At 40.8% G+C, this 27,441-nt stretch overlaps 1 protein-coding gene across 4 annotated transcripts in view; it reads left to right on the forward strand.

Moving 5' to 3' along the window:
* The window catches only part of PTPN12 (protein tyrosine phosphatase non-receptor type 12), a 57,226-nt gene that overhangs the window by 21,545 nt on the left and 8,240 nt on the right, over positions 1-27,441 (forward strand). For all 4 annotated transcript variants that reach the window (XM_033163388.1, XM_033163390.1, XM_033163387.1 and 1 more), the window contains 12 exons: positions 2,912-3,020; positions 5,602-5,678; positions 7,769-7,864; positions 9,704-9,742; positions 10,188-10,259; positions 10,980-11,039; positions 12,018-12,160; positions 14,212-14,278; positions 14,592-14,669; positions 14,803-14,901; positions 20,678-20,763; positions 22,770-23,737. In XM_033163388.1, coding sequence (XP_033019279.1) covers positions 2,912-3,020; positions 5,602-5,678; positions 7,769-7,864; positions 9,704-9,742; positions 10,188-10,259; positions 10,980-11,039; positions 12,018-12,160; positions 14,212-14,278; positions 14,592-14,669; positions 14,803-14,901; positions 20,678-20,763; positions 22,770-23,737 — 1,894 coding nt within the window. The remainder of the gene's footprint in view (positions 1-2,911; positions 3,021-5,601; positions 5,679-7,768; positions 7,865-9,703; positions 9,743-10,187; positions 10,260-10,979; positions 11,040-12,017; positions 12,161-14,211; positions 14,279-14,591; positions 14,670-14,802; positions 14,902-20,677; positions 20,764-22,769; positions 23,738-27,441) is intronic.

Consider the following 27,441-nt stretch of genomic DNA (forward strand, 5'->3'; position numbering starts at 1 on the left):
ATAGAAAACAGAACTGGAAATATAATGGCGTAATACAGGTCTATGGTGTACCTGCACTTGGAATACTGTGTGCATTTCTGGTCACCATGACTCTTAAAGGATATCATAATGCTGGAATTGTTTTGAGAAATGCTAGAGCACCCCCCTGATTTGCATGAGTGTTCCTGCGCCATTTACAGAGAAGTGTTTTCCTTTACAGAAATAAAAAAGGAACATTGAAATTAATCTAATTATGTGGGCATGAGTGGGCAGAATGTCCCTCACTGGTGGCTCCACCTATCACAGAAGCTATGACTTTGCAAGCTGAAAGAAAAAGGTTCAGAGCCAGTGTTTTGTAGTGGTTAGAGTGGTAGTAGGGCTAGGACCTGGGAGACTACAGTTCAAATCCTTACTCAGCCGTGAACTGCACTGGGTGTTACTGTACTGTAAAGGTAAAGGGACCCCTGACCATTAGGTCCAGTCGTGTCCGACTCTGGGGTTGGGGCACTCATCTCACATTATTGGTTGAGGGAGCCGGCGTACAGCTTCCGGGTCATGTGGCCAGCATGACTAAGCCGATTCTGGTGAATCAGAGCAGCGCACGGAAACGCCGTTTACCTTCCCGCCTGAGCGGTACCTATTTATCTACTTGCACTTTGACGTGCTTTTGAAAGGCTAGGTGGGCAGGAGCAGGGACCGAGCAACGGGAGCTCACCCCGTTATGGGGATTCGAACCGCCAACCTTCTGATCAGCAAGCCCTAGGCTCTGTGGTTTAACCCACAGCGCCACCCGCGTCCCATGTTACTGTACTATACATGCTTAAATTTCAGTCCCACTGTGCTCTCTGTATGACCTGTTTTGCTGTGGCTGGTTAAACCCCCCCCCCCAAATACCACAAATTGGAAAAAGATCCAAATAAATTCTCTATGCTAAATTGTTCACAAATTTATAAAGATTCAGGTTTTGGCAAGCTACCCTCTCTACTTTGAGTAAAAGAGGTTTGGTTTTTACTTTTGCTAGAACAAAACTGCAGTCACATCTCTCTCTAGATTGCTTTTCCACTTTATCACCTTTGTGTTTTCAAATAATTTGTCTTTTGTGCACAGCATTTATTCCATCTTCAGCTAGATTCCCCATCTTGTCTTCCTTTGCTTTGTAATCTTTAAAAAAATATTGTGGCGACCAATTGGCTCCAAGCTTTTATATCTCAGGTTGGAAGCCCAGCCTATGCCCCTCAGACTCTGTCTATTTGTCTCCTCTTATAGGGGACTCAGGTCAAGACTCAACTCATGAAATAATTTAAATATTCCAATAGATTAACATCTGTTTTCCTTTCTAGAATTAAGTGGGAAATTGGCTGCAAATGTTTTTGAGAAGATGCATTATATTTAAAACATGCTTGTTTGTGGTTGTGGCTAATAACATCAGCTTCTGCAGTCTGATCTTGTATTTGGTAGGAAGGATGTCAATTGTAGATAGGAATTTTTTTTATTAATTCTGTGCGCACTGGATTTAACCTCATCAGATGTTGCGTAGTGCAGAACTGTCATGGAAAACTCCAAAAGTTGTGCCTCCTCTTACCCAACTTGACTGTGGGCTCATAATTTAAAGTGTTGATGCCATTTGAGTTATGCAGTGTAGTAGAATTCCAGCAACTGATAACATTGCTGTCTGACAACTCAGACCAGGAAGTACCGGTATATTGTTCTGTAAAAAATATCTTCCCTCTCATATGTGGCAACCTCATCTCTCTCTCTCTCTCTCTCTCTCACACACACACACACACACACCCCAACCAACAACACTCTTCTATTACTGTCAATAAGCAGATAAGAGTCACTGAATCATATATTTAAAAAACTAACTACATAACCACAAATAAATAGAAGCTACCTGGATAAGGTAAGTCTCAAAGCTGAAGAAAATGTGGCAGCTACATTTTAAAGCTGCTCATAATCTACTTGTTATCCATGGCCTAAAAGTGGACTGAATGTTTCGGATTGACAAAATGGAAATCAGCCACTCCAGGGGTGGGATTCGGGAAGCCTCCAGCCTATGGACCAAGTACAGCCCATGAGGCTTCTTCTCAGCTTCCCTCCTTACCCTGTCTTGCACAGCAATCTGGCCTGAAAAATGCCTTTGTGTGTGTGGTGGGCCGGGGAGAGAAAATGCATATATGGGGGATGTTATGTTTGAAAATAGGTGTGGGTAGTTGTTGTATTCATACACACCCACACGTGTGAGAGAGGGAGTTTTTGTGTGTTGGGTGGTCCGCACTGACTTTTTGCATTGGCCTTACCTGCTGCCAGCATGCAGCCCCCAGAAATTTAGCTGTGAGGGCATTCCTCAAACCTGTACTATGCCATAGGAAACAGTATATTTCCTGTTTCTCAAACAATTACCTTCATTGGGTTGGGTTCCACACAGAGTAGACCCATTGAAATTAATGTCCCTAAGTTGGCCACACCCATTAACTTCAGTGGGTCTACTCTGAGTAGGACTAGTGTTGAATACCACCCATTCTGAAATGGTCTATTCCTTCCACAAACATGTCTTTCCCCCTTCTTTCTCTTTCATAACTTCTGTTTCTCTTCTTTATACCTTTTGTATCTTCATTTTTATCTTTCTGTTAGGGTAATGAAAACACATAACCATAAGGTTATGGGTGACACCTTAAAATGCCCCCCTGAGGGCAGGAGTGACAAGCCAGCCTGGGATCTGCTGGATCCTGAGCCTGCCTCACAGCTGGCACTGGCCAGCATCCTGTAGCTGTTACAGTAACTGTAGCTGAAACGATTTGTACTGTAACACCCCATGCCGTCAAGTAAAGAAAAAACTAGTTAAACTTACTCCTATTCAGAGACGACTTTTCTGAAAAAGTAAAAAGGAGCAGCTGAAAAAGTAACTTAAACCAGAACATTTTAATTACAGAGACTGAGGAGGCTATCAACGAAGTATAGAACAGAGAAGATCTACCCAACAGTCACTGGAGAAAAAGAAGAAAATGTGAAAAAGAACAGATACAAGGACATACTGCCATGTAAGCCTGACTTTTCCCTTCGAGAGACATGTTAATAACATTTATTAAGATATCTTGCCTGTTAACATTTAAGATCTCTTGAATAGGTAAATTAGATAGTAATTATTTGCCGAAAGGGGTATTTTTAAAAGATGCTTCATCTGCCTAAGTGAATGTTTCTTTGTATGTGTGTCAGCCTCCCAGTATCTATTTAAAAACCATTTCCAAGGCTAAAAATCTGTTAATAACTTTAACCTTCCAACTAATGCAGAAAAAAGCTTTTCTGACTCACAAAATACACCCAATTATTCAGAATGCTATTTTTCTTGAAAGAATCTGTTAGTCTGAATCTTACTGGAAAGCAGTCAGAACCTGGAATAAAGACAGACTGATTTTGTCATAATACATATGAAACTTGGAAAACATCCTGTTGTTCGAAACCCTCATCAAACATTGAGAATTTAGAGACTACTAGCCATATTAGTCTGACACTATAAAATGATGAATTCATATAAACACTGAAAATACGGTCTGCCAATATGTTTTTAGTTGATTGGTTGTTGTTGTTGTTGAAGAAGAAAAGGTTGGCCATTATTAAAATATTGGACAATCTTTTCCTTATCAAATTTTGGCCATAGACCTTGAATTTTTTTGGCTGAGGAAGTCTGAACTTTTGGATCCTCTTCAGTTCTGTGTGGACTTCTGATTCCCAAGTTTAGCTTGCCCAGAAGTGAAAACTGGTAACAGAAATCTGAGCAGCACCAAAGCTACCGGTAGCTGGTGACAGAAAAATGCCCAGAATATAATTACTGGATAAACAATGTCTGTAGAGTGGTGTAACCTTTATTCCCAAATGTAGCTTTTATTGCCAGATTCCTATCTGGTCTGGTTTGCACTAAACCATGGCTCTGCATGAACGAGCAAGTGTGCTGGTAGATACATAGAAAATATTAGCTGCTTTACTTGGCTTCTGCTGCTGCAGTTCTACTAAAGGTTAAACCATGATTTGAATTAGCGTTGTCTTTCCCAAACTCAACACAAGTAGTAAGGTAAAGGCAAAGGGACCCCTGACCATTAGGTCCAGTCGTGTCCGACTCTGGGGTTGTGGTGCTCATCTCGCGTTACTGGCCGAGGGAGCCGGTGTACAGCTTCTGGATCATGTGGCCAGCATGACTAAGTTGCTTCTGGTGAACCAGAGCAGCGCATGGAAATGCCGGTTACTTTCCCGCTGGAGCGGTACCTATTTATCTACTTGCACTTTGACGTGCTCTCTGACTGCTAGGTTGGCAGGAGCAGGGACTGAGCAACGGGAGCTCACCCCGTCGCGGGGATTCGAACCGCTGACCTTCTGATCAGCAAGCCCTAGGCTCTGTGGTTTAACCCACAGCGCCACCCGCATCCCTACTACAAGTAGTAAGCCAGAACAAACCTTACTTGCAGATTGTGGTTTGTTTAGAGACAAACCATGAGCACAGGTCTTCATGGCATTGTGGCAGCAGGGGAAGAGGAGTGAAGCAGCTGTGATTTTCTAACTACACCAGCATGCCTGTTCATTCATGCTTAGCCATGCTTTGGCTTAGTACTATGTGCAAATGAGGCCTCTGTGTCAGTGCATGCACACTTCTTCAGATATCTGAAGAAGTGTGCATGCACACGAAAGCTCATACCAAGAACAAACTCAGCTGGTCTCTAAGGTGCTACTGGAAAGAATTTTCTATTTTGTTTTGACTATGGCAGACCAGCACGGCTACCCACCTGTAACTGGATGCCTGTCAGTTAGTGTATTCTGTGAAGTTGATAATGTGATTTTGGATTGCCTTCAACATGCAACTTTAACATTGAGCAGTAAGCAAGCAATTATCTATAAAGTGTTGCTGGAAAAAGTAAATGTGCTATCCTTTCTATAGAGGAACACACAAGCACTTAATACATTATTGTAATTATGCATCTTAAAATATTTTAACAAGTATAAAAATTAATGTTTACCGTCTGGAGTTATCCGTGTAAATCCTTTGCTGTAGGTGCCTTCTTTAGCCAGCCTCAAATACATTGTGCTTGTGTGTTACATTTAAGTTGCTCAAGAGCCCCTGGCTGGGGAATATATTTTGAGTTAATGTCTATACTGTTCCACATTTCCATTTGTGTGAACTTATTTTGCTTCTAATGTTAACATCTGTTTTGGAACATTTTCACTGGGCGTACAGAGAATAAGGTGGCCTGGAAACTGCTTAAATTTAATCCCTAGATACCTAGAAGTGAAAGAAAGCTGCTTTGAAACAGTCCAGTACTGGCAAAATAGTTGCTACCTCATCATAGAACTTGGAACTATCAGCTGACCCAGAATTTCATATCCAGTGGTTCATGAGTAATTTCATTAATAAAGGAAATGCTCCCCAAGGAAAATATATGGAATTATGTCCTGCAGACTTCTGCAGTGAAATAAATAGAAATGTGAAGAGCAAGCAGTCCTGAAAATGAGTGAGGAATTCTCTTAGGGTAGATTAAAGTAGTGCCTAGATTCCTGGGTAATAACTTGTTATTATTCTTGCTGGAGAATACCTGTTAACATGGAAAATAATTCTTCCTAAAATTGCTATTTTAGTTGACCACAGCAGAGTTAAACTGACTTTAAAAACTCCCCCTCAAGATTCAGACTACATCAATGCAAATTTTATTAAGGTATGTATTAACATAGATTTATTACATAATCAAAGTTTTAAAATCTTAAGACATGTTTCTTTACAGAAAAGCAAACCGATGCCAAAGTATTGTTTGTGATTATGTTGTGGCTCTGTGTAATTTGATTGCAAAAAGAAAAAGTAGACACCTCTCAGTTGGGCACCAATGCCATTATAAGAGAACAAGGGAGGTGTTTGTGGTGAGTTCTAGCACCTCTGTTTCTAGAAAAATAGCACTGGCTACACCTCATTATATGTTACTGATTAGTTGCTAGAGCAGGTTGTTGAACCAGGTACCCACTGAGACGTGAAGAAATCTCATAAGATTGACTTGTGCTTTACTACATACATAAGATAGGCTTGTATTCGAGTTAGTAAAAGCAGTGGAGGAATCCTGTGCAGTGGCTGATGGTACAAGAATCACAATTCAAAATTTCTGGGTTCCACCTGTCTGCATGACCCTGATACAGTGGCTTAGGTCAAAATAGGCTCTTCAGTTTGAACAAACTTTGTGCATCCATTTACACAATATCATTCATTCATTCTCTGAATTCCATAGCTGTGCATCGTTTAAATCCCGTTTGCATGAATCTGGAGACTTCCCATTGTAGAACAAGTCACCAGGGCTGGGATGCATGGAGTTCTGTGTTGCAAAGTGCTTGTAGTTTGCAAGTATGGCTACTTTAAATCACGAAGCCCCTTGTACAAAGCAAGCCTTGGTGGGTGGAGTGCATATAGCTCCTCTTTCTGGCTTGCTTTGCGATGGGGAATTCCACAATCCTATATTCAGATGTGGAGTTGCATAATCCCTTTATATACTATGATGAGGTTAAAATACAATGCTGTGCAAAGTCTTCCTTCTGCGTTCGTGCCTGCACAGCAGTTCACAGAAAAGTGCTAATCATTTAACTCTTTGGCTCACACTAATTTGGGTTTAATCCATTGTTTCTCTCAGTTATGCATTCTATGTGACGTTTATTAAGGGTATTGCAGTCTTGTAACCCATTGGATTTTTAAAATATAGTGTGGTGGTCCTTCTTATTTGTGACTGTTTTCTTGGAATCATAGAATTGTAGAGTTGGAAGAGATCATGAGGGTCATCTAGTCCAACCCCCAGCAATGCAGGAATCTTTTGCCCAGCATGGGGCTTGAACTCACAACCCTGAGATTAAGGGTCTCATGCTCTACCAACTGAGCTATCTTGAAAAAAGTACTGGATAGTGCTACATTCAACACTCCTGTGCACTTTCTGCAACTGGGATAGGATTCCAAATAAATACATTTAAATTTTTGATTATGTTTCCAATTTAAAGTTTAATGTAATGTAAAATAGCACAAGGGTACAATTATTGAGGTATATAATTACCTGATGCTAATTTCTGTTCTTGGTCTTACAAATGCATGAAACTCGTGCATTATTTTTTGACTAAAAAAGATTTCCTGGAGGTGAATAAAAATCAGCACAGTACTGCATTTTTAACATCCCTGCACTCCCACTCCCATAAGGAGAATTCAGTATCTCCTTGCAGCATCACTATGAAATGACTTGTGATTTGGAGTATTTAGTGCCCTTGGATGTGGCGTTTCTTTCCCCTTCTCCCTATCAACCACCTGAACTGACGTTTAACTTTGAGCAAAATACTCAAAGGGGGGAGAAAAGTAGTAGAGCTTTTGAAAAAATAATAATGGAATGTTTGGCCCATATATTGTAGGTAGATGAATGTTGAGTGAGCAGCTAAGGGGAAACTTCACAAATATTTTGTAACCCAGATTCGTTGGAGGATATATATTATTATTGGTTATTCAGTTACTTGGGCATTAGCAGCGAACTCTTGTATTGGAATTTGCTGTTTACTTATCTAATGTAGAGTAAAATTGGTATACATCCTGTAGGGTGTTATCCGTTTTTAAATTTCCATTCATGTTTTTGAAGAGATTAGCATGTTGACATTTTGAATAGATCAGTTTTGAAAATGCAAAACCTTTCCAGCACACCCATAGTCGAACCATCCTTGGGAGATTTTGTGTCTAAGAACTGTTTCATGGCATACCTTAACTGTTTTTGCCTTCCATTGTATGTTGAAATTTTAGGGAGTACATGGGCCAAAAGCATATGTTGCCACCCAAGGACCACTAGCAAACACGGTAATAGACTTCTGGAGGATGATATGGGAGTACAACGTTGCAGTAAGTATACTACCGTATATACTCGAGTATAAGTCGACCCAAATATAAGCCGAGGCACCTAATTTCCCTACAAAAATGTGGGAAAGCTTATTGACTCAAGTATAAGCCGGTTCACCTTTGCCACTGTGGTAGAGGAGGAATGAGCAGCCCAAAGCAACCCTTTGGGCTGCTCCTTCCTCTTCCTCCTTTGCTGCTGTGGAGCTCACCCCGTCGCAGGGTTTCGAACCGCCATTCTTCTGATCAGCAAGCCCTAGGGCTCTGTGGTTTAACTCACAGCGCAATGTTCCCTTGTGTTATACAGAGAAGGCTGGGATCCTGTCCTGTTTAAGCAGGAGCCAGGGAAAGTGAGCACCTGTGGGGTTTTAATACTCCCTTAACTGATAGGCTTTCTGCCTTCTGGGGTCTAAAGTTTGCATTTATGTGAGCAGTTCAGGAATGGAACAAGCTGCCTGGGGAGAGTAAAGAACCACCGTTCTTGTATACCTCTCAAGGAATGGTTGACTTGAGTATAAGCCGAGGGCAGCTTTTAAAGCACAAAAAGTGTGCTGAAAAACCAGGCTTATACTCAAGTATATACGGTAACCCAATATTTATTTCATTCTGTGATGTGAGCAAACTTCTGCCCCTACTTCTTGTTCTGAGCAGTTTGGAACCAGAGTTATGCTTCATCCTCTAATCTAATCTTAGAGATGGAAAGAGTAGATTTTCTTCTGATGTGCTGTGTTCCAAGTTGTGGCATGAGATCAGTGACACCCCCCCCCCTACTTGGAGGAGAGGGGTCTTTGTGACAATAAGAGTTTGATTGGTGAGGTGCACAACAGGCAAAGTCTGTTGTGCCAGCATGCATTTGCCTAACTCGGGGACGGGGAATGTATGACCCCCCAGATATTGTTGGGTTCCAACTCTTGTCAGCCCTCCAGCCAGCATGGATGGCCAGTAGTAAGAGGTTCTGGGAGTTGTAATCTAAGCACATCTGGAGGGCCATACACTATACATCCCTGAGCTACAGTGTCTGGGCAGAAGAGGAGGAGCATGAACTGTAAGATCATGTGGCTGTTAAATTCACAATGGGAGAAGGGATTAAGAAGCAAGGACTGACTTCACTAAATGGTGGAGCACCTGTGCTTCACTTCAGCAAGCCTTTTGTATTGATATCCATATAAACAACTCAACAAAAGGCCCCATCCTCAAAGAGGAGATTGTGCTGTCAGCAAATTGCCACATTGGAAATCGCGTGATTTTTCACAATACATGTTTTGTTAACTTTCCATTGTTTCCTATTTATGCAAGTTTTAATTTTAAAACGTTTTAAAAGATTTAATTGTTTTATCACTTATTAGTTTGCTGCCCTAAGCTCCTTTTGGAAGAAGGGTGGGGCATGAATTTGGGGACAGCTTCAACTAAATAGTTGTGATTCCCTGTGGTGCAACAGGGCTTCTCCCCTCCTTCTCCCCCTTCCCTGCCCAGAATTGGCTCTGTGGGGTCAGGAGAACATGGCAAGCAGAAATGCAGAAATGCTGACACAACTATCATAACAGCATGATGATGAAATCCATAATTGTTTGTTTGATTGATGTTAGAAGTGGGTGGTATATAACATTGATACAGTTCCCAGAGGATTGGCACAAGGGCAAATGTTGTCCTTGACCTCCCAAAAGTTTATCCACTTTTTTTGTTAAACTCAGGCACATGGATAATATAGTGTTTGGCCTGCTGCTAAGTCCTTGGACAGTTTACTCCTTCAGTTGTAGCCAGTATATGAATATGCACATGGAAAGGTTTTTAACACAGAGATTCTTGGAAACTTTGTACAGTCACCTTTCTTTCTTTTTTTAATAGATTATTGTGATGGCTTGTCGAGAGTTTGAAATGGGAAGGGTATGTATTAATAGCGCTGGCTTGTTTATGGGCTTTGCTAAATATGTTACGGTGATAGTGCAGTTAAGCAAATCTCTGTACACGTTACTCGTTTTACTTGAGGAATTCCTATGTAAATCTTGAGCATTTGCTACTTAATGAAAACTAGCACATTTCCTTGCCCCACTCTGTTAAGTTTAGTGTAGGAAGGTGTAAAGAAACAAATGGTTTTAGAATGGAATTGCACAGTGTGGGTGCGTGAACAGAGCAAATAGCAGTTTTTCCTATGGACCTTCCAGGTCCTAAAAGGAAACACATAAAAAAGTCCTGAGAGGGAGATGAAGGTCTTGGGTGTATTAGCCAGGATGACTTTGTCCGTTTAAAACCAACTATCTGTGAATATTCATAAATGTGTGTGCTTATTTTTAAACTATATTTTTGGTAACTATATTTTCTTTGGTAACAGAAAAAATGTGAACGTTACTGGCCTCTGTATGGGGAAGAAAGTGTTTCTTTTGGACCATTTCATATTTCTTGTGTAAGTATTTTGTTAATGATAGTGCAGTACTAATTGATACTTTAAAAAAATTAAATGTTCTAATTCCATCTTAAAGAAATATATATATATTAACTGTAGTAAGCCTGGAACTCACATGCATTTCACTTGTTTCATCCAGCTTTATGTATGTGGCAAAAATTAAAATTAAAAAGGGGGCAGAGTCAGTTTAGAGTCAGTTTCACTTCTCATGCTGTGTTCTCTTAACAGTCAAGCTGCTTGTCCAAGAGCTCACACTCGTTGGACAATCAGAAACAGGAGAATTACAAACCTCCTATGATAGCACCGTGCAAGCTGTTTCCAAGATCTTTTGGAACAACAGTAGCAGTTACTTTCCTTCCACTCATGGTTGCTTCGATCTAGCCCATTATTTAAAGGAACTATAGCCCACAAGTGTGGACCACTCTGGCTTAGTGTCAGCGTAGATATGACTTTCCCAAATATTTTCAAGTTTTAGTTATGGTTAATGCGACATCGACACAGAGCCTAAATTCCAGTTATTGTTTTACTTAAAACAAGTGAAGCAAATCAAAATCCATCCCATGTGCTCCTATGAATGGTCTGATTCTGAATTCTGCTACTTTTAAAGATTAAGTGGATACAATACTGCTGTTAGGACTAAATTAGATTTGAGTGAGTAAAGTACTAAGCTAAAATTTGGTGACATTTCCATCTATTCACAAATACTCCTTTTTCATTTAGGAAGCTGAGCAAGTCAGAACAGACTACTATATTAGAACTCTGCTATTGGCCTTTCAGAATGTAAGTGGATAAAAGCTCTATATTGCAGCTGGTTTAAACATAGTATTGTTAGTCTTATGTCTTCTGTGTACCAAATCACTTGGCCCCTTTTGACAACATGTTAATGTGGTGCTGAAATGGCCTTGTGACATGTGATAACTGGCAGGATGATGCCTCCAACTGTCAATCGTCCTGAAAACTTTTTGTATTGTGATTTTATGTTGTAAACGCCCTGAGACTTGCAGGTAGAGGGCAGCATACAAATTTAATAAATAATACTAAAATGAATAATAACTTGGCATCCAAAAGGCACAAAAGGAGTTTTTGGTCATTTGGGGCAGCGGCAGCTCAACTCAAATCTTGACTTTGAGATGATGCTCCTTCAGTTACTAATTTGTGTGGTTTAAATGCTTCTTGATGCATTCACTTGGCAAGCTGAATTGACTACTTGGTTTTAAATTCTACCCCTGGCAGAACCTGTTTGTATGTTGTTGTCAGTAGCCCTGCATAAGAGCCTAGGGTGCCATGAATGGGCTGGAGTGTATTTGTAAAGGCTCAACCAACAGTAGCTTAATATTTGAAGGACGTGGGCTTTGACTCTGTGTGTGTTTCAAGTTTTAAGTGAAGCATATTTTGCAACTTGTGCTATTTCGGAGACACCATATGTAGTCTTTGGGTTTGTATTAATTTATTAAAATTATGTTCATTATGTAGGAAAATAATTATAAACTTGTTGGTCTGTTCTGGGTAGATGCTGGCAATGGTGTGCTTACCACTTGAAATGTAGCCTCTTGAGCTCTATATGGTGAGCCATTTGTGTGAAGCAGCTCCTACACTTACTTACTTATTTACTTCATTGTTTCTTTAAAAATATTTCTTAATGGTGGTATTTTGCAACATTTTTCTTCACTTTTCTCTTGAGTACCTGATCAGCTCCCCAAATGGACAGTTTCTAAAAGCCAACCTTCAAAGATACAGCACAACCTTTTTTTCTTCTAGGAAACCCGTAGGGTTTATCAATTTCATTATGTGAATTGGCCTGACCATGACGTTCCATCATCTTTTGATTCTATCCTGGACATGATCAGCTTAATGAGGGAATACCAGGAGCATGAAGATGTTCCTATTTGCATACACTGCAGGTACAAAATAAAATTTTCATGGAGGAATTTAAATGGGGGATCCTAGAAAGTATTATTTTTTAACTTTGGAATTGATGGCTTTCCTGTGTTGCCTTTGTGTATGTAAGTTTAATAGTGCATTGCAATCCGCTGGTGAGCTCAAGATAGTTTGAGGGTACTAAACCTAATCTTGAGGATAAAGCAGCAGAATAATATTAACATGGATGCACAAACATTTGTAAAATCTATGGCTAGTGTATCTCTTTGATATTTTCATTGCTATACTGCTGTAGTATTATAAGATATGTACATGTCAGGATGCACTGTGTTACTGAATCATGTTAACATTGTTGCAGCAGTAACAACTTTTCGTGTAATTTTATTTGGAACCTACGTTAGTGGGTGGTATATAAATATCATACATAATTAAATATTGAGTGGGGGGGGAGAGGTAACCAAACCCAGCCCATTATTTTGGAAGGAGAGAAAGTATGCATATACAGGAAGCATGTTACCATTAGTGCAAGAGACAGATAAAATTCAGCAAGTGCATCTTCATTGTGGGGTAAATGTGCCTCTATTTCTAGGCATTTGTAGAAGTGAGAGTAACATATTAATTCAAAACTGTTGCTGTCCCTCCCAGGGATCCTGGGATAGGATGAGTGAAGTCAAAAAGTTGTCACCGTGTGAGATCTCAATCTTGATGTCTCTGTAATGGTTTTTTTTTGGGGGGGGCATGCTACATTGTACTTTAGAGTGTGTTTAGTTCAAAGCACCCCTTATATTTTAACTGTCATGTCTTCAACACCCATTAATTATTCTATGAGTACGATAGGAATCTCTTAAAACTAGGAATGCTCTCTCAAAAACACATTGCCTAGAATTCTTGACAGAGGAAAGGGGACTACAGTAATGTAATAAGGTTTGAAACAGATTTATATTTGTTAACTACAGACTTCTGCGAGGACTGTCTTTGAAAACATTTGAGACACAGCCCAGTTCACACGCTGCATTAAACCATAGTTAGGAACTGCTGTTAAATGTGTACAAGCAGTAAACAAGCCAGAGTCATACTTGTCATGATATCTGAACCATGGTACATTATTTCCCCCCCTTAATAAATCACAAGTCTTATGTCAGACCTAGACAAATCTACAATGTGCAGATTTTTTTATTTTTTATTTAAAAACCATACATTCTGGTCAGCATCCCTAGGGTTTGGCACCTGCACAATCCAAAAGGATGTCTTTTGTTCTGTAGTTGTGTGATTTGTACTTGTATTGTGATGGCCATTGGTTATAAACAATAAAAATCCATTGATTTGATTGATTGATTGATTGATTGATTGAAGTCCTAAGCCAAGAGAAAACCTTGGTTGTGATTCATGGGATGTATGAAAAGAAACAAACCACAGCCCTCTCTATTCGTATGTCATGACATACCATTCTCTGGCTTGGTTCCCAGGAAAGCAGAGCAATAACTTTTCAGGTACATGCACTAGCATGCTGTGTGGTCCACATTAAATAACAGTTGGATTTTAACTATGATTTATTGTAATATGCAAACCAGGCCTGTATCTTGAAAATAGGACTCTCAGATAGTTTTTATTTTCAACTACCCTTTGTGCTTGACTGTAGTTGAAATAAAATATAAACAAGTTACCAGCTGATCAATAAATGGACTAACTGATTCATTTTGATGAACTGTATGTAGAAAATGCCTATATGGCTAACAATTGTATATGGTTATTATGTTTGTGGTTACAATACAATCCCGTTTTATATGTATTGGCGGTGTGTTTGTTGAAGAGGGACATATTTTTGTTTGTAGATTGGTATGTTGAATAGATAAAACCTTGAAGCAACATTGTAGATTTATGCTTTTGATATGAAAACACAAACCACTACTTATTATACCAAAAATCCAGTTGGTGATAATTCAGAATTGTTTAAACGTCAGCTCTAAAATAGCTTTTCAAGGATGCTTACTGTTAAGTGTTGGGTAGGTATGAACAGAAATGCAAAGTTTTAAGCCTCCTTTTCTCTTATGCTGTCCATCTTTTTCCACTATAGTGCTGGGTGTGGAAGAACAGGAGCCATCTGTGCCATAGATTATACATGGAATTTGTTGAAAGCCGGGGTAAGGAGGATTTATAGCAATCTAATGCTGCAAAACTAGGTCATCTTATGCCAGTCATTAGAGTAGAGTTTTGTAGGGGAGTAATGGAGTTCTCCTCAGTGTGCAAAATTGAACATAATTTGAAAATGAGTTTTAAGTTAGATAGTACCTTTTCCCAAAGCAGCAATGAAGTTTATTTTCCTTTTTCTTTTGTTACTTCTAATTAGTTCATGATTGCAATAGAAATACTAAATACTGAAGCATTTTGTGACTTCTAGATAGTATTTGAAACAAAGTACATCAGTGGACAACCTTCTACTCCTTTGTATTTCAGAAAATACCAGAGGAGTTCAACGTGTTTAATTTAATACAAGAAATGAGGACACAAAGACATTCTGCAGTACAGACTAAGGTAATACTGCTTTCAGTTCAGAAGTTCAGTACTGTATATGGCTGTGACATGACCACTTTGTGAAATACTGTAGTGTCTTTGAAACACTGCTTATATATTTGTATGCTAATCTTGGTTTTTATCATGCACCCAGGAACAGTATGAACTTGTTCATCGAGCCATAGCACAGTTGTTTGAAAAGCAACTTCAAAAATATGAAAGTTGTGCAAACTGGAAAATTGCAGATGGGCTGGTAGGTGTTTTTGTCATATTTCATATAATTTGAAATATTAGCTTTTCCCTAGAGTTAAATTACCCTTGTTCATCTTAGTTTTTTGTTTGTGGTAATAAGATACCGTATTTACTCAAATGTAATGCACCATCAACCTAATGCTCACCTCAGTTTTCAAAACCTTGAAACAAAAAACAAAAAGTATTTGCTGGCAAATGTAAATGCGCCATCACATGCACACCCTACTTTTTGTGATGTAATTTGGCCCCAAAAGGTGTGCATTACATTCGAGTAAATGCGGTATGAAAATCCATGCTTGTTTGTATTGCAACAAGCTTTATTCCATTGAACTCTTTTGAAAACAAACCAAAGTCACTGTCTTCTTTTCTTCAAACTGTTTACTGTGGTTATTATTGTTTCAGCACTAGTTGCATAGCCAGGATGCAGTCTCTTTTCTCTTCCCCACCTCGTTCCATTGGTATGTGATCAGAAAGTGCTTCCACACTTGCACCAAGGGGTAAGGTGTAAAAGTGGATATTTTAAACTTCTGGCTGTATTCCTTTGTGTCTTGAGGAATCTCACTCTAGGGGGTTCCTGATGTTTCTGCAGAAGCTTTTCTGAATGCTGCAGGGAGCAGCGTTGAGAAAGGGAGGCAGAAAGTTCTGGTGCATTTGCAGTGTTGAGAGCATGTCTCATTGCATTTTGGCCCCTGATAATTAGTGTGATATGACACAAGGGACTTGTCTGACAAATTATGTGTTTGATATTGGCATGGCAGTAGATAATACCCAAAGAGGTTAAACTATCCAGCCTAATGATACTTAGTAGGTTTGTTTTGGAGCAAACTGCTCAATCATTTAATGCATTATTAGAAACAGGCCTTGATGCTGTGTTTTCAGTTAAAATGAAAAAAAAAACTCATTAGGGCTGTGCCTTTGGTTTGTATCATAGTGTTGAGTTGATGAAAATAAAGCTGAATACCCAAGTTATGTAAGGATTATTGTTTTCAGCTGAAAACTGTCCCGACCCTTTAATTTTCAGCTGAAAACTCCCTCCACCCCCAACAAGTTCTAGTAGTCCACATAGGATTGAAATGGCCTTGCCTAAGTATAGTTTAGGAGCACATTCTTGTCTAACATGCTCTACCGGTGTTTCCTCAAATTTCTTGACTATATTTTATTTCTAGACAATAACAGCTGAAAAGGATGTTGCACAATGCTCTTGTTTGACCGACTGATCCCGGCAAAGTAACCACACGCAGACAAAGCCTTAATCTTCCCTCTGAAACTACTTTGCTTATATAGTTACCACAAAGATCTCCTGCAGACTTCTCTGACTCTTAGTCTGGGAGGTAAACATCAAATGCTTGGGAGAAAGAATCTTCTTGGGTGTTAGTCATCAGTGGGCGTGCTGAGGCAAGCCGGTAGATGCACTTCAGTTCTAGAACCTGACATCTTACCTTTACTAGCCTGCCATGTCCAGGCACCTTCATCCAAGTTTGCCAGGAATTGCAGAGAATGCGGGGAGAGGGTTGTCTCAGGATGCGGGGTCTGCAGCAACAATGTAATAGGATCGGGCTTTTGTGCACATATCCTGCTTGTGGGCTTATCATAGGGTTCTGATTAGGCCCTGTGAGGGTGCTGGGACTGGCCTTTGGTCCGTTGCAGCAGAGCTTTTCCAGAGGAAATTGTGCTTCAGTGCCTAAAGGCACTGGGGAAAGAGAGACTTGCTGATAGCCGTCTTCTGCATGTGCCTGAGGACCAGGGAAAAGGGTCATCTTTATTTTTAACTAAGTAGTGACAGCAGTAGGAGAGCCAGTGTGGTGTGGTGGTTAAGAGTGGTAGACTCGTAATCTGGTGAACCGGGTTCGCGTCTCCGCTCCTCCACATGCAGCTGCTGGGTGACCTTGGTCTAGTCACACTTCTCTGAAGTCTCTCGGCCCCACTCACCTCACAGAGTGTTTGTTGTGGGGGAGGAAGGGAAAGGAGAATGTGAGCCGCTTTGAGACTCCTTCGGGTAGTGAAAAGCGGGATATCAAATCCAAACTCTTCTTCTTCGGTGCTCCCTCTGTCTTTTGCTGCAAAGTCAGAAAAGATGGGGAAATATGACTCCCTTCCCTCCCACTCTTTCCAGTTCACTGAGAACATAGGGAAGGGAGGAACTGATGGTGACCACAATAGCATTTTTTTATTATCAGTTACAGGTAGGTAGCTGTGTTGGTCTTCGAAGTGTGCATGCACACGAAATCTCATACCAAGAACGAACTTAGTTGGTCTCTAAGGCGCTAATGGAAGGAATTTTTTATTTTATTTTTTATTATCATTTGACCTTAAAAACAGCATAACATGATTGAGTCTTTCTTAGCCACATCCTTATTATTTGATGAAATGAAACCATTTGATGATGGTTGGGGTCTTGATACACAATTGTCTTCCTAACAGGGCATCAGTTCTAGTAGGCAGAAACCTAATTTACACCTATGCAGGAAGTATAAAGTAAAATTGCAGTAATTGTCTGGAGGAGCTTCTCTTCCATTAACCAAAATAAGCATTTTAAAAGAAGTACCTGTATGTTCCACATCTGCTCTAATGCTTATTGCCCCATTTAGAATAGAAATAGAACAACGCTATTTAAACCTCACATTTTAAGAGAGTTTGTTAAATATTTTAAGCAAGGGTTCACCAAGTTCTCCATTTTCTCCTGCGAATTTTTGACAACTTAGATCACCATTTGTGTCCCTGCTGTTGGGATCATTTATTTCATACTTTATATTTCAAGAGAAATTCTTTAACATGATAACCAATGCATGTAGGAGATTGAGTGCTGCCGCTGTGCCGAATCTAGTGGCTTCTTTGTTGGCAGAAAAGAACTTTTAATTCCTTTCCGAGTTCCACAATGTCTGCTGCATCACAAACACGTGTGGACAAAGCCATGCCTGTGTGTGTTGTGTTATTTTTTCCTCTGTTTTAATTAATGCCCAGCCATTGCAGCATAGAGATTGGCTTCTCCCAGCAGTGCCAATGGACAATTTTTTTTTTTTTGTAAGCCACATTCTGGTTCATAAGCATATAATCAGCTTTTGAAAATTACTAGACCAAGCTTTTGTGGGCTACACAATATCTTTTGCATCAAAGCAAATTCTTTCTTAAATGTAGCTACTGAAATAAAATAGAATAACATTTGCCTAGGAAAATAGGCAATAAGTTGGCTGAAGAAAATCTGATTTAAAGAGGCAGTAGTTTTCTCTTGTAAGACCACCATCTGTTCTTCCCCACCGTCAATGAGCTCATCTTCACAACATGCATTATACCTTCTTGGGTTTTGCTTTTTTTTTTTTTGATTGCCAGAAGCTAATGTCTTAATCCACATGTTCAGTAGCCATAACATTTGGTACATTAATTGAGGACATGATATGAAATGGATTAGGCTGCTCAATGATACTTTAATGCAAAGGAGAATGTAGCTGATGGTGCAGGGAGCATGAGTAAATCTTCGTCCTTGAGCAGTTAAACAAAAGCACTTCAGCCTTCTTAAGTGCAGTTCTGTTAATGTTCTGTAATGGCAACAAGGGGTTGGATGCTAAGGCAATATGTTGAATTAGATGGGTTTATATGGTACATTTAACTATTTCAGTAGATACTGCTTTTAATCTTATTTAATGATATAAGCTCCTGGGTCTATTTTCATAGATCTCTAGTAGTCTGCTCTTGGCTCTGTTCTTCCTTTCACCCTCCTCGTTCTACACAAGCTGATTTGCTCTCAATTCCCTTGTATCTTTCTCATAAACTCTTAAGTTTGTTGCCTTGAAACGATGTTGAGAAATATTTGCTTCTCATAACTGAATTATTTGAAAATATTTTATGTCTGGCTTATATATTGCAGAATATTTTGAGTTAACACCTCTCTATCTGTCTGCTGTTGCTTTTTTTTTTAAAGTCCTGGTCCTGTCTTCTGTCTTTGCCTTGTTCAGACACTTTCCCAGGAGTCTGTCACTACTTCACTATTAAATATATTATGTAAAGATCCTTCATCAGTTCATCGGTAGCTGGCCTTTTCACTGGGCTGTAAATTGACTAAACAGTCATTAAAATATTTTAAACTTGTACTCATAACATTCAAATCTGTTGGCTGGCTTGGGACTTTTTATTAGGAATTTCCACAAGGTACAATGTGCTGTAATACAGTGATCCAGCAATTAATAATAAAGAAAATAAACACGTCTGTTATTATTTACAGTTTCAACTAAATTTTGATGGGTTACTAACAAAGAATATGGATAAATATTATGAGAGTTTTATAAAACTGTGACTTTGTAATGTCATGTGGATTGTTGGGTCCATGTTGGCTGCAGTAGGGTCTAGCCAGTGATTCTCAGCTTATGGGCCACAGAGTCTACAAGTGATGCTCATCCAGCCAATGCTTGATTGATTTCCTCAGTCACCCTCTTATTTGCAGTGGTATCTCCAGGAATGCTGTCTTATTGCTAAGAAGCTTATGACTAGTGGAAAATTGCAGCTTTGGCCTATGTCTTCCCTACTTTTCTTAGTTGATGCTTGGTGTGAGCTGGACTTGGAAGAGCCTAGCAGCAAGATACAGAAATGCAGTGATTTTTTTGTTTTTTATTTCCCACTGTGCTGCTTTGTCTGCAAAGTGCATTATGCCTGGTCTTTTCTGGTCTTTCATGTGGCACCATACATAGCACTTACTGTTGGGAGGCAGAATGCATGGCATGGCGGCTTGAAGGCCTTTTAATTTGATTTTAGAGGCCTCTGTGCTATGGAGCATTGGCGGTCTTTCTGCTATTGATGGATCTAGAATTTTTCCCTTAAGGGGCAAAAGTCCCTTGCTCTCCCCCTCTCCCTCCCAGTGTGTTTACATTAGCAGTAGTGGCGGCAGCAGGGGGGGGGGAGACAGAAGAGGAGACAGAATTATTTCTCCCCTTTGTCCCTTCCCATTACTGCTGCTACTAAAGTGTCGAAGGAAAGTTTTCAAAATGCAAGCTTCCTTCTGTTGCTTATCCCAGCAGCAGAAGGGGAGAATTTTTCTGTGCTCTGAGAGCATCCCTGTGCCTCCTCCTTTGTAGCTCAGCTGGATAACCCAGCCTCTTTGCAAAGCCCACCCTGCAGTGATCTTTTCCACTTCCAAATTTGAGATTGAAAGGATCAGCACTGGACAGGCTTTGCAAGATGCGGAAAGGCTTGGATAGCCAGCAGAGATCCAAAGGAAGGGCTCAGGGATCCTTGGGAAGCCCATCCAAAGTTGAAACACACATTCACAGCACGCCTGGTTACTCTGGTTACCTATGGTAAAATGTTTCTGGCTGCTGCGTTGCATAGAAAGATACACGCACCCACCATAGTGCCCTGTGCTGTGTTTATATAGGACTGTGTTCCTACAGTTGTATTGTTCTCCCTTTTAGTCAGTTAGTAGCTGTAATGTTGCCACCTCCCTAACCTGACACCCAGGACCTACTTTTTACTGATTGCATTTGGGTCCCTTGTTTTTGGCATTATTGGGCATTATTCATATTCATAAAACATATTCAGATGAGAATATGAAGAACAAATGTGTTGTAGGTTATAATTTTGATTCCTTTATATCGTCACACTAGAAAAACTCCCTATTAAATTTGAGTCATGTGAAATTATACTATTCATTCATAGAGTATTTCTTTGTGCTCACATTTAACACAATATGCACAGTAACTCAATCCCAAGCTGGTGTATGTTTTGGTTTTCGTGTGGATGTTTCTCTTAACCTTTGAATAAAACTTTTGGGGATTTAATTTTCTCGACAGGATGAAGTTGGTACAGAAAATACCGCCAGTTCTGGAGACCTTGAGAAACAGGATTCACCTCCACCAAAGCCACCTCGAACTCGCAGGTACTCCTGGAGAATTACTCATAGGGAATCGTTTATTGTGGACCCATTTGATTTCCATTAGTATCTGGTCAGATGAGCGTATGCCCAAGAACAAATTTAGTCAGCTTACTGGTGTAAGGCAGGAATGGAGAACCTCCAGATGTTGCTGTACTACAACTCCCATCATTCTTTACCATTGGCAGTACTGGCTGGGACTAGGGGGAGTTGTAGTCTAACAACATCTGGAGATGCACATGGTTTCACTTTCACCCTGGGAACATTTCATAGGGTGCTGTATTTATGTAATATTAGTTTGATAATACTGTCATCAGACTCTGGTCTGGTAGTCCGTCAGATGTTTAAGAAGGCATGCATTCTGTTTCTTGGCAACTTCTTTTAGGTTAGGGGAAAACATTCCCAGGCCATATCCTCCCAACAGATTCAGTTTACTGAGTTGCAAGTTAACATAATAATTTTAAAGATTTCATTGAACGTTGCATTATAGTCTTATTTTCCTAATTCAGTGAAGGAAAAGCACCCTGGCTGATGAGACTCACTTTGCCCCTCAGCAGACACTACTGCTCATCACATCTCGCTAAGGAAAGATTTTTATTATATCAGCCATGTGCTTTTTGCTTTATGATTTCCATGAAGTGCCCTTCTGTAATGATTGCTCACTATCTCTGTGCCTGTCATCTGTTCCATTTTAAGCACTTACAAACATCTTCATCCTGTTTCATAGTCGACATTCTTGTCCTTTCATCCTTGAAGCAAGTGTGGTCATTTGATGCTTGTAGAGAAAGCTGTGCTTAAAAAAAAATCTGGATTTTCTGTAACATAAACCCAGCTGGTGACATACTTTCTGAATCTTAAGGCATGCAGGTCCTTAAATCATAGTATCGTGTGCTAACGTCTTGAGTGGCAACAAGAGAGACAATGCGGAAATATATTGTAGATTGGTTTGCTACATTCTATATACCTGGGTGAATGCCAGGGTTATGGACCTCTGACAAACAATGTATTTTATATCTACATGCAGTAAACTGCAAAATTATATAACTGTGGCCTAATTCAGACTTCAGCAGTCTAATCAAAACAAGGTTGCACGAATCAGGCAGTTAATCCAAGGATAGTCCTCCCTATACATTATTTCAAGTACAGTGGTGCCCCGCTAGACGAAAATAATTCGTTCTGCGAAAATTTTCGTCTAGCGGGTTTTTCGTCTTGCGGAGCGGCAATGACAGCCGCGCTCCGCAAAACGAAAAAAAAAGACGAAAATTTTTCGTCTTGCGAGGCAGCCCCATAGACTTTTTCGTCTAGCGGGGCAGCCTTCCGCTAGACGAATGCCTTCGTCTAGCGAGTTTTTCGTCTAGTGAGGCATTCGTCTAGCGGGGCACCACTGTATGGGTTTCCTCACAGACTGCTTGTGTCCCATGTTGTATGTATAATAGAGGGGTTATATCAGGAATGTCATAATCAGGAAGGCATTCAAATGTTCTGTCAAACTTAATAGAAGCTGGTGCAGTGTCATGCTTTGCTGCAGGAAGCATTATACCCCTGCCCCTCCAAAACATGTATTTCAAATTTTGCCACAAGGGGGCAGGCATGGCTTTCCTGCAGACTGCTGATAATCACATGCTTTATTGTAGATTTTAAGCAATAGTAGGTTCTGGTAGTTGCCCATAGGCAATAGCAGCATGATACCATCTTTTCTCCATGTGTTAAATGCTTTCTTGATACTTAATGTGTTTCTGGGTTGACCTTTATTTAAATATTGGGTGTAAAAGTTAAGAGTGTTTGGAGAAATTTGTGTTTCCTGGGATTATTACAAAACTATAGCATTTGGTTCCTATTTATTGCATTTTTGTGGATTTTGACATTCTAAGTATTCTGGATAAAATGTGCCTTTTTATTGTGAACGTAATTCTGAGAAAGGGTTTTTAAAGTTCATATTCTGAATAAGTAGCTTATATAATAAATGTACACAATCCTTAATTATAGCGTACTTACACAATTATTCTCTTTAGCTGCCTTGTAGAAGGAGATGTAAAAGAAGAAATTCTGCAGCCTCCAGAGCCTCATCCAGTACCACCCATTTTAACACCATCACCTCCTTCAGCTTATCCAACAGTAACAACTGTTTGGCAGGACAATGATAGATACCATCCAAAGCCTGTTCTGCACATGGTTTCTTCAGAGCATCCAACAGACCTCAATGAAAACTACAATAAGTCAGAAGAGCATCCAGGGAAGAACGAAGTCTCTGAACGTGCAGAGAAAAAGCTTGAGCGCAACTTGAGTTTTGAAATTAAAAAGGTACCCCTTCAAGAGGGGCCAAGGAGCTTTGATGGGAACACCCTCTTGAATAGGGGACATGCGATCAAAATTAAAACTGGCTCATCTTGTGCGGTGGATAAGACATCTAAACTACAGGAACAAGGCTCAGGAGATGCTCCTACAGATACCTTCCAAAACTCTTGTATAGAATGCAATATGCAGCCACTGAATAAAGCTGTAACATCCTCGCCTGAAGGCCACCAGTGTCTGGTAGGTTCTGATCCTCTGCAAAGACCAGACTGTTTGCCTCTCAAAGAGAAGGGACACGCTATGTGGTCGTTACAAGGGACAAAAAATGTACAGCCAACATCAACACCAGAGGACACATCTCCAGCTGTTTTATGTCATGGGATTAAAAATCTGTCTGTCGTATCGAACTCACCATCTCAAATGGATGCTCCTTCCAGTGAATCAGCGGATCATCATCACAGTGGCATGCTTCCAGTTAGAGTTCCCCTTTGTTTTACAAATCCTCTGCATTCTGATGATTCTGATACAGATGAAAGAAACTCTGATGTGTCTATGACACAAAGCATGTCTAATGTTTCGACTGCAAGTGCCACGGTTTCTGTGGCTGCTGGCACAGAAAATGTTTCTGCTAGAAAAGTATTGCCCATGTCCATTGCAAGACAGGATGCCTCAATCATAGCTGATAAAGGTAAGCTGTACTAGATGTTATCTATATTAGAAATACTAAATTCATAGAGTTGGATCCTAAGCCTGTGAAAGGGAAAGGTTCCTCATGCAGGGATTTCCCCCATCCTTTCCTGAACAACATCAGCTGTGGTGTGGGAGTGCAAAAATGGACTGAGGTGCCTTGCACAAGAACATTTTCATTTGCACATACTGAATCCATGTGCTTTTCAGTGAGTCCATTACAGACCACACTGTTCAGCAGTGTTTCTCCAACTTTCCAGAGTAGATGTTGGGGTTGCAGCTGGAATTGCTGGGGGCTAAAATGAGATCCTTCTGCAACCTTTGGATACAACTTAGGAAACTAAGGGGTTGTGCATATTATGAAGGTAGGTGCCAACACTCATCACATTTTGGTAACCGCTAACAGCATTTATTCTCTCAGATCTTGGCTGGGTTCTATACAAGTTGACCATAATAACTTAGTATGTCCACTTGGGCCTAATGTTTGCTGCTATTTTATTTATTCTGTTAGTAGGTTTTAGTAGTGTGAGCAAGCAATCCTTGTTTTTGGGCCCCCTACATGCTCCCAAAATCTGATCTGAAGTGTGACAGGGGGTGACATGGGGCAGGGGCTGGAGAGGGTGAAGTGAAATTAGAAGTTTGTGTGAAAGCTGGTACATGGAAGTTTTCATAAGCAAGAGCCAACATGAAGTGGAGTAGGACTGGCCATTAATTTGTTCAGGTTGGGCTTGGAAACATCAGCCTTGGTAGCAGGGAACAGCTGCTGTCATTCAGCGGCTCTTTAGTTGGGGAGGGGGCAGTGACTATTAGTCACAGCTTCCAGTTCTGTTAGCTTTAGGCAACCAGCTCTCCTGCATGCATAACAAACACTGGATCCTTGTAGGGCTGGTTTTTTATTTTATTTAAAAAAACCACAATAGACTTATGAGTACATTGTAAATCCCCCCCCCCAGCCTAAACCACTAACTTAACTTTGGGCAGCTGTTAGCCAAACTGATAGGCATTGATCCATTTAAAATAGTTTTTAGAGGGATTGGCAGGAAACCATAACCAAAGGTTGTGGTGTTCTTTTTCCAGGCACCAGTTACCACAGAAGTTTTATAGAGTTGTTTAGGGCTTGCAGAGCGGGGAGAGGTTTCAGGAGGGGGAAGAGGGAAAAGGACACCTTTTTCTGCCCTCTTGAGGCCTCAATTTACTGTGCTAAAAGAATGGGAGGGTCCTCCTAACTCCTTTTCCTGAAATCTCTCCAAATAGCATGGAGGAGGACAGTTCCCTTAACACTCCAAACATAATTCCCTTTCCTCTTTAATAAACCTTACTTCCCCACTTGTGACAGGGAGTGATCTCTTGGTGTGCGCCTTGCTTCGCCAATTCTGAGGCACTTACTAATGTTTGAAACATATAAATTTTGTGTGTGAGTCCAAAAAAAGCAGTCAAACTGCTGCTTTAGATTACGGTAACATGCTTTTCCGCTGTGTGTTTCTGATGGAAGGTGCTGCTTAGCTTCAGTAGCACATGCTTTTTAATGGAAAAGGAAACAGCCTTTTTGGAAATTTGTCCGGGAAGTAACCAGTCCTCTCCTGTTGTCCTTGGTGTCTCCACACAGGTGTCCTTCAAATGCAGCCACTGCCATGTGGGAACTGCTTACCTAAGACCAGATGCCATGGGGCTGGGGGCTGCATGTGAATGGGGCCACCTCAAGGGTCTTTGCAATTTTATCTGTGTCCAATGTTGTTGTTTCTATAGTTTGTGTTTCAGATGCACACAATGCATTAACAAGCCAAATACACATTTGTTATATTTCCGTTGGGTAGTTGTTTTGCTCAGCAGTTGTCTAGGTACTTGGGTGGTGTTTCCTTAATTGTTCTATTGGCAGTATTTGTAGAAAGAGTGTTTGTGCTTTATCACTTTTGATGCGCATGCACATGCATCTGCTCTGACCTTTATACCCATCTTTAGGATAGATACGATAAAATGTTAGGGGTTTAAATAAATCTCTCCTGCTCCCCCTTTCCTTTTTTCATTTCAGTGTATGCCTTGATAATGTTTTGTTGGCCCTGAAAGCAGTTGGACTGTTTCCCCCCTCCTCTAATTAAAACATTATTTTACTGGTATGTGGAAATAGCTCCACCTGAATAGGTGTGGAATTGCCCTGGGTTTAATAGTAGAAGCAACAAGTTGGAACCCACACCAAAATGTAAGGTATGCTCTCCTTCAGGGCTCTGGAGTGTGAGCCCTGGGCAGTTAAGTGCTGGGACTGGGTTTTCAGGAGAAACTGTTCCCTCTCCTGAAACTGTTACTTGTGCTAAAAGGCTCACATTTGGAGCTGAAGATTCGCAGGTGTAAACTGGATTGCATGCAGAGCTTATTGGGTTCATTTCCCAGTATCTCTAGATAGGGCTGAGAATGCTTCATTCTGAAACCCTGGAGAGCTGCTGCCAGTCATTGTAGATACAGTGGTACCTCTGGTTAGGTACTTAATTTGTTCCGGAGGTCCGTTCTTAACCTGAAACTGTTCTTAACCTGAAGCACCACTTTAGCTAATGGGACCTCCCGCTGCCGCTGAGCCACCAGAGCACAATTTCTGTTCTTATCCTGAAGCAAAGTTCTTAACCTGAAGCGTTATTTCTGGGTTAGCGGAGTATGTAACCTGAAGCGTCTGTAACCCGAGGTACCACTGTAGCTTGTACTGGTCTGACTCAGTACAAGGTAGCTTCCTCTTTTTAAAAAAGAATTAAACATTTGTTGCAACGTGGGTCCTGTTGTCTGGTGACTTCCAAGATTTATGGATGTTTAGGATTGTTGAGCACAGGATGTTGAGGGTGGAGTGGGGAGGGGAGGGTTGAAGTAGAGAAATGGAATTGGCCACTCCAAGTCCCTAATGCCTTCTAGCTTTACTGACATTCTTTTCCTCCATGAACTGCTTTAGCTGTTGCGCACAGGGGAAGGGACAGTGCATGTGATATGCCTAGCTTTGGTACTGACAGGTCTGGTGTGCCCAGCTGTCCTGCTAGCTACCGTAACTCAGCTAGATTCTGGCTCACCTGTTGTGGCTTTGCATCCAGTCTCCTTGCTCGCTCCTTTCCAGGTGTGGGAAAGTGTTTCATAGGGTTCCTTCCCAGAGGTTCCTGTGTCAGACACTGTATATCATAGGTGCAGGAAAGGTAGGAGTGGGTTGCCATCCCTGCAGTAAGTCACAGTGAGCCAGCTACCCGTTTATTGCGGCACGTGAATGCTGCCTCTGCATTGTATTATGGACTATGAGTTGTTCTATAAATCAGGAGGTGTTGACTCTTTTGCAAAGTCTTGTCAGCAATTTAAAATCAGAACCAGTGAAGGTGATGAATGTCCTGTGTGAGTGCCTGGAGGCGGTTGGAGGATGGATGGCAGCTAACAGATTGAGATTGAATCCTGACAAGACAGAAGTACTGTTTTTGGGGGACAGGGGGCGGGCGGGTGTGAGGGACTCCCTGGTCCTGAATGGGGTAACTGTGCCCCTGAAGGACCAGGTGTGCAGCCTGGGAGTCATTTTAAACTCACAGCTGTCCATGGAGGCGCAGGTTAATTCTGTGTCCAGGGCGGCTGTCTACCAGCTCCATCTGGTACGCAGGCTGAGACCCTACCTGCGTGCAGACTGTCTCGCCAGAGTGGTGCATGCTCTGGTTATGTCCCGCTTGGACTACTGCAATGCGCTCTATGTGGGGC

This window comes from Lacerta agilis, chromosome 10, assembly GCF_009819535.1.
Source record: "Lacerta agilis isolate rLacAgi1 chromosome 10, rLacAgi1.pri, whole genome shotgun sequence".
NCBI classification, from domain to species: domain Eukaryota; kingdom Metazoa; phylum Chordata; class Lepidosauria; order Squamata; family Lacertidae; genus Lacerta; species Lacerta agilis.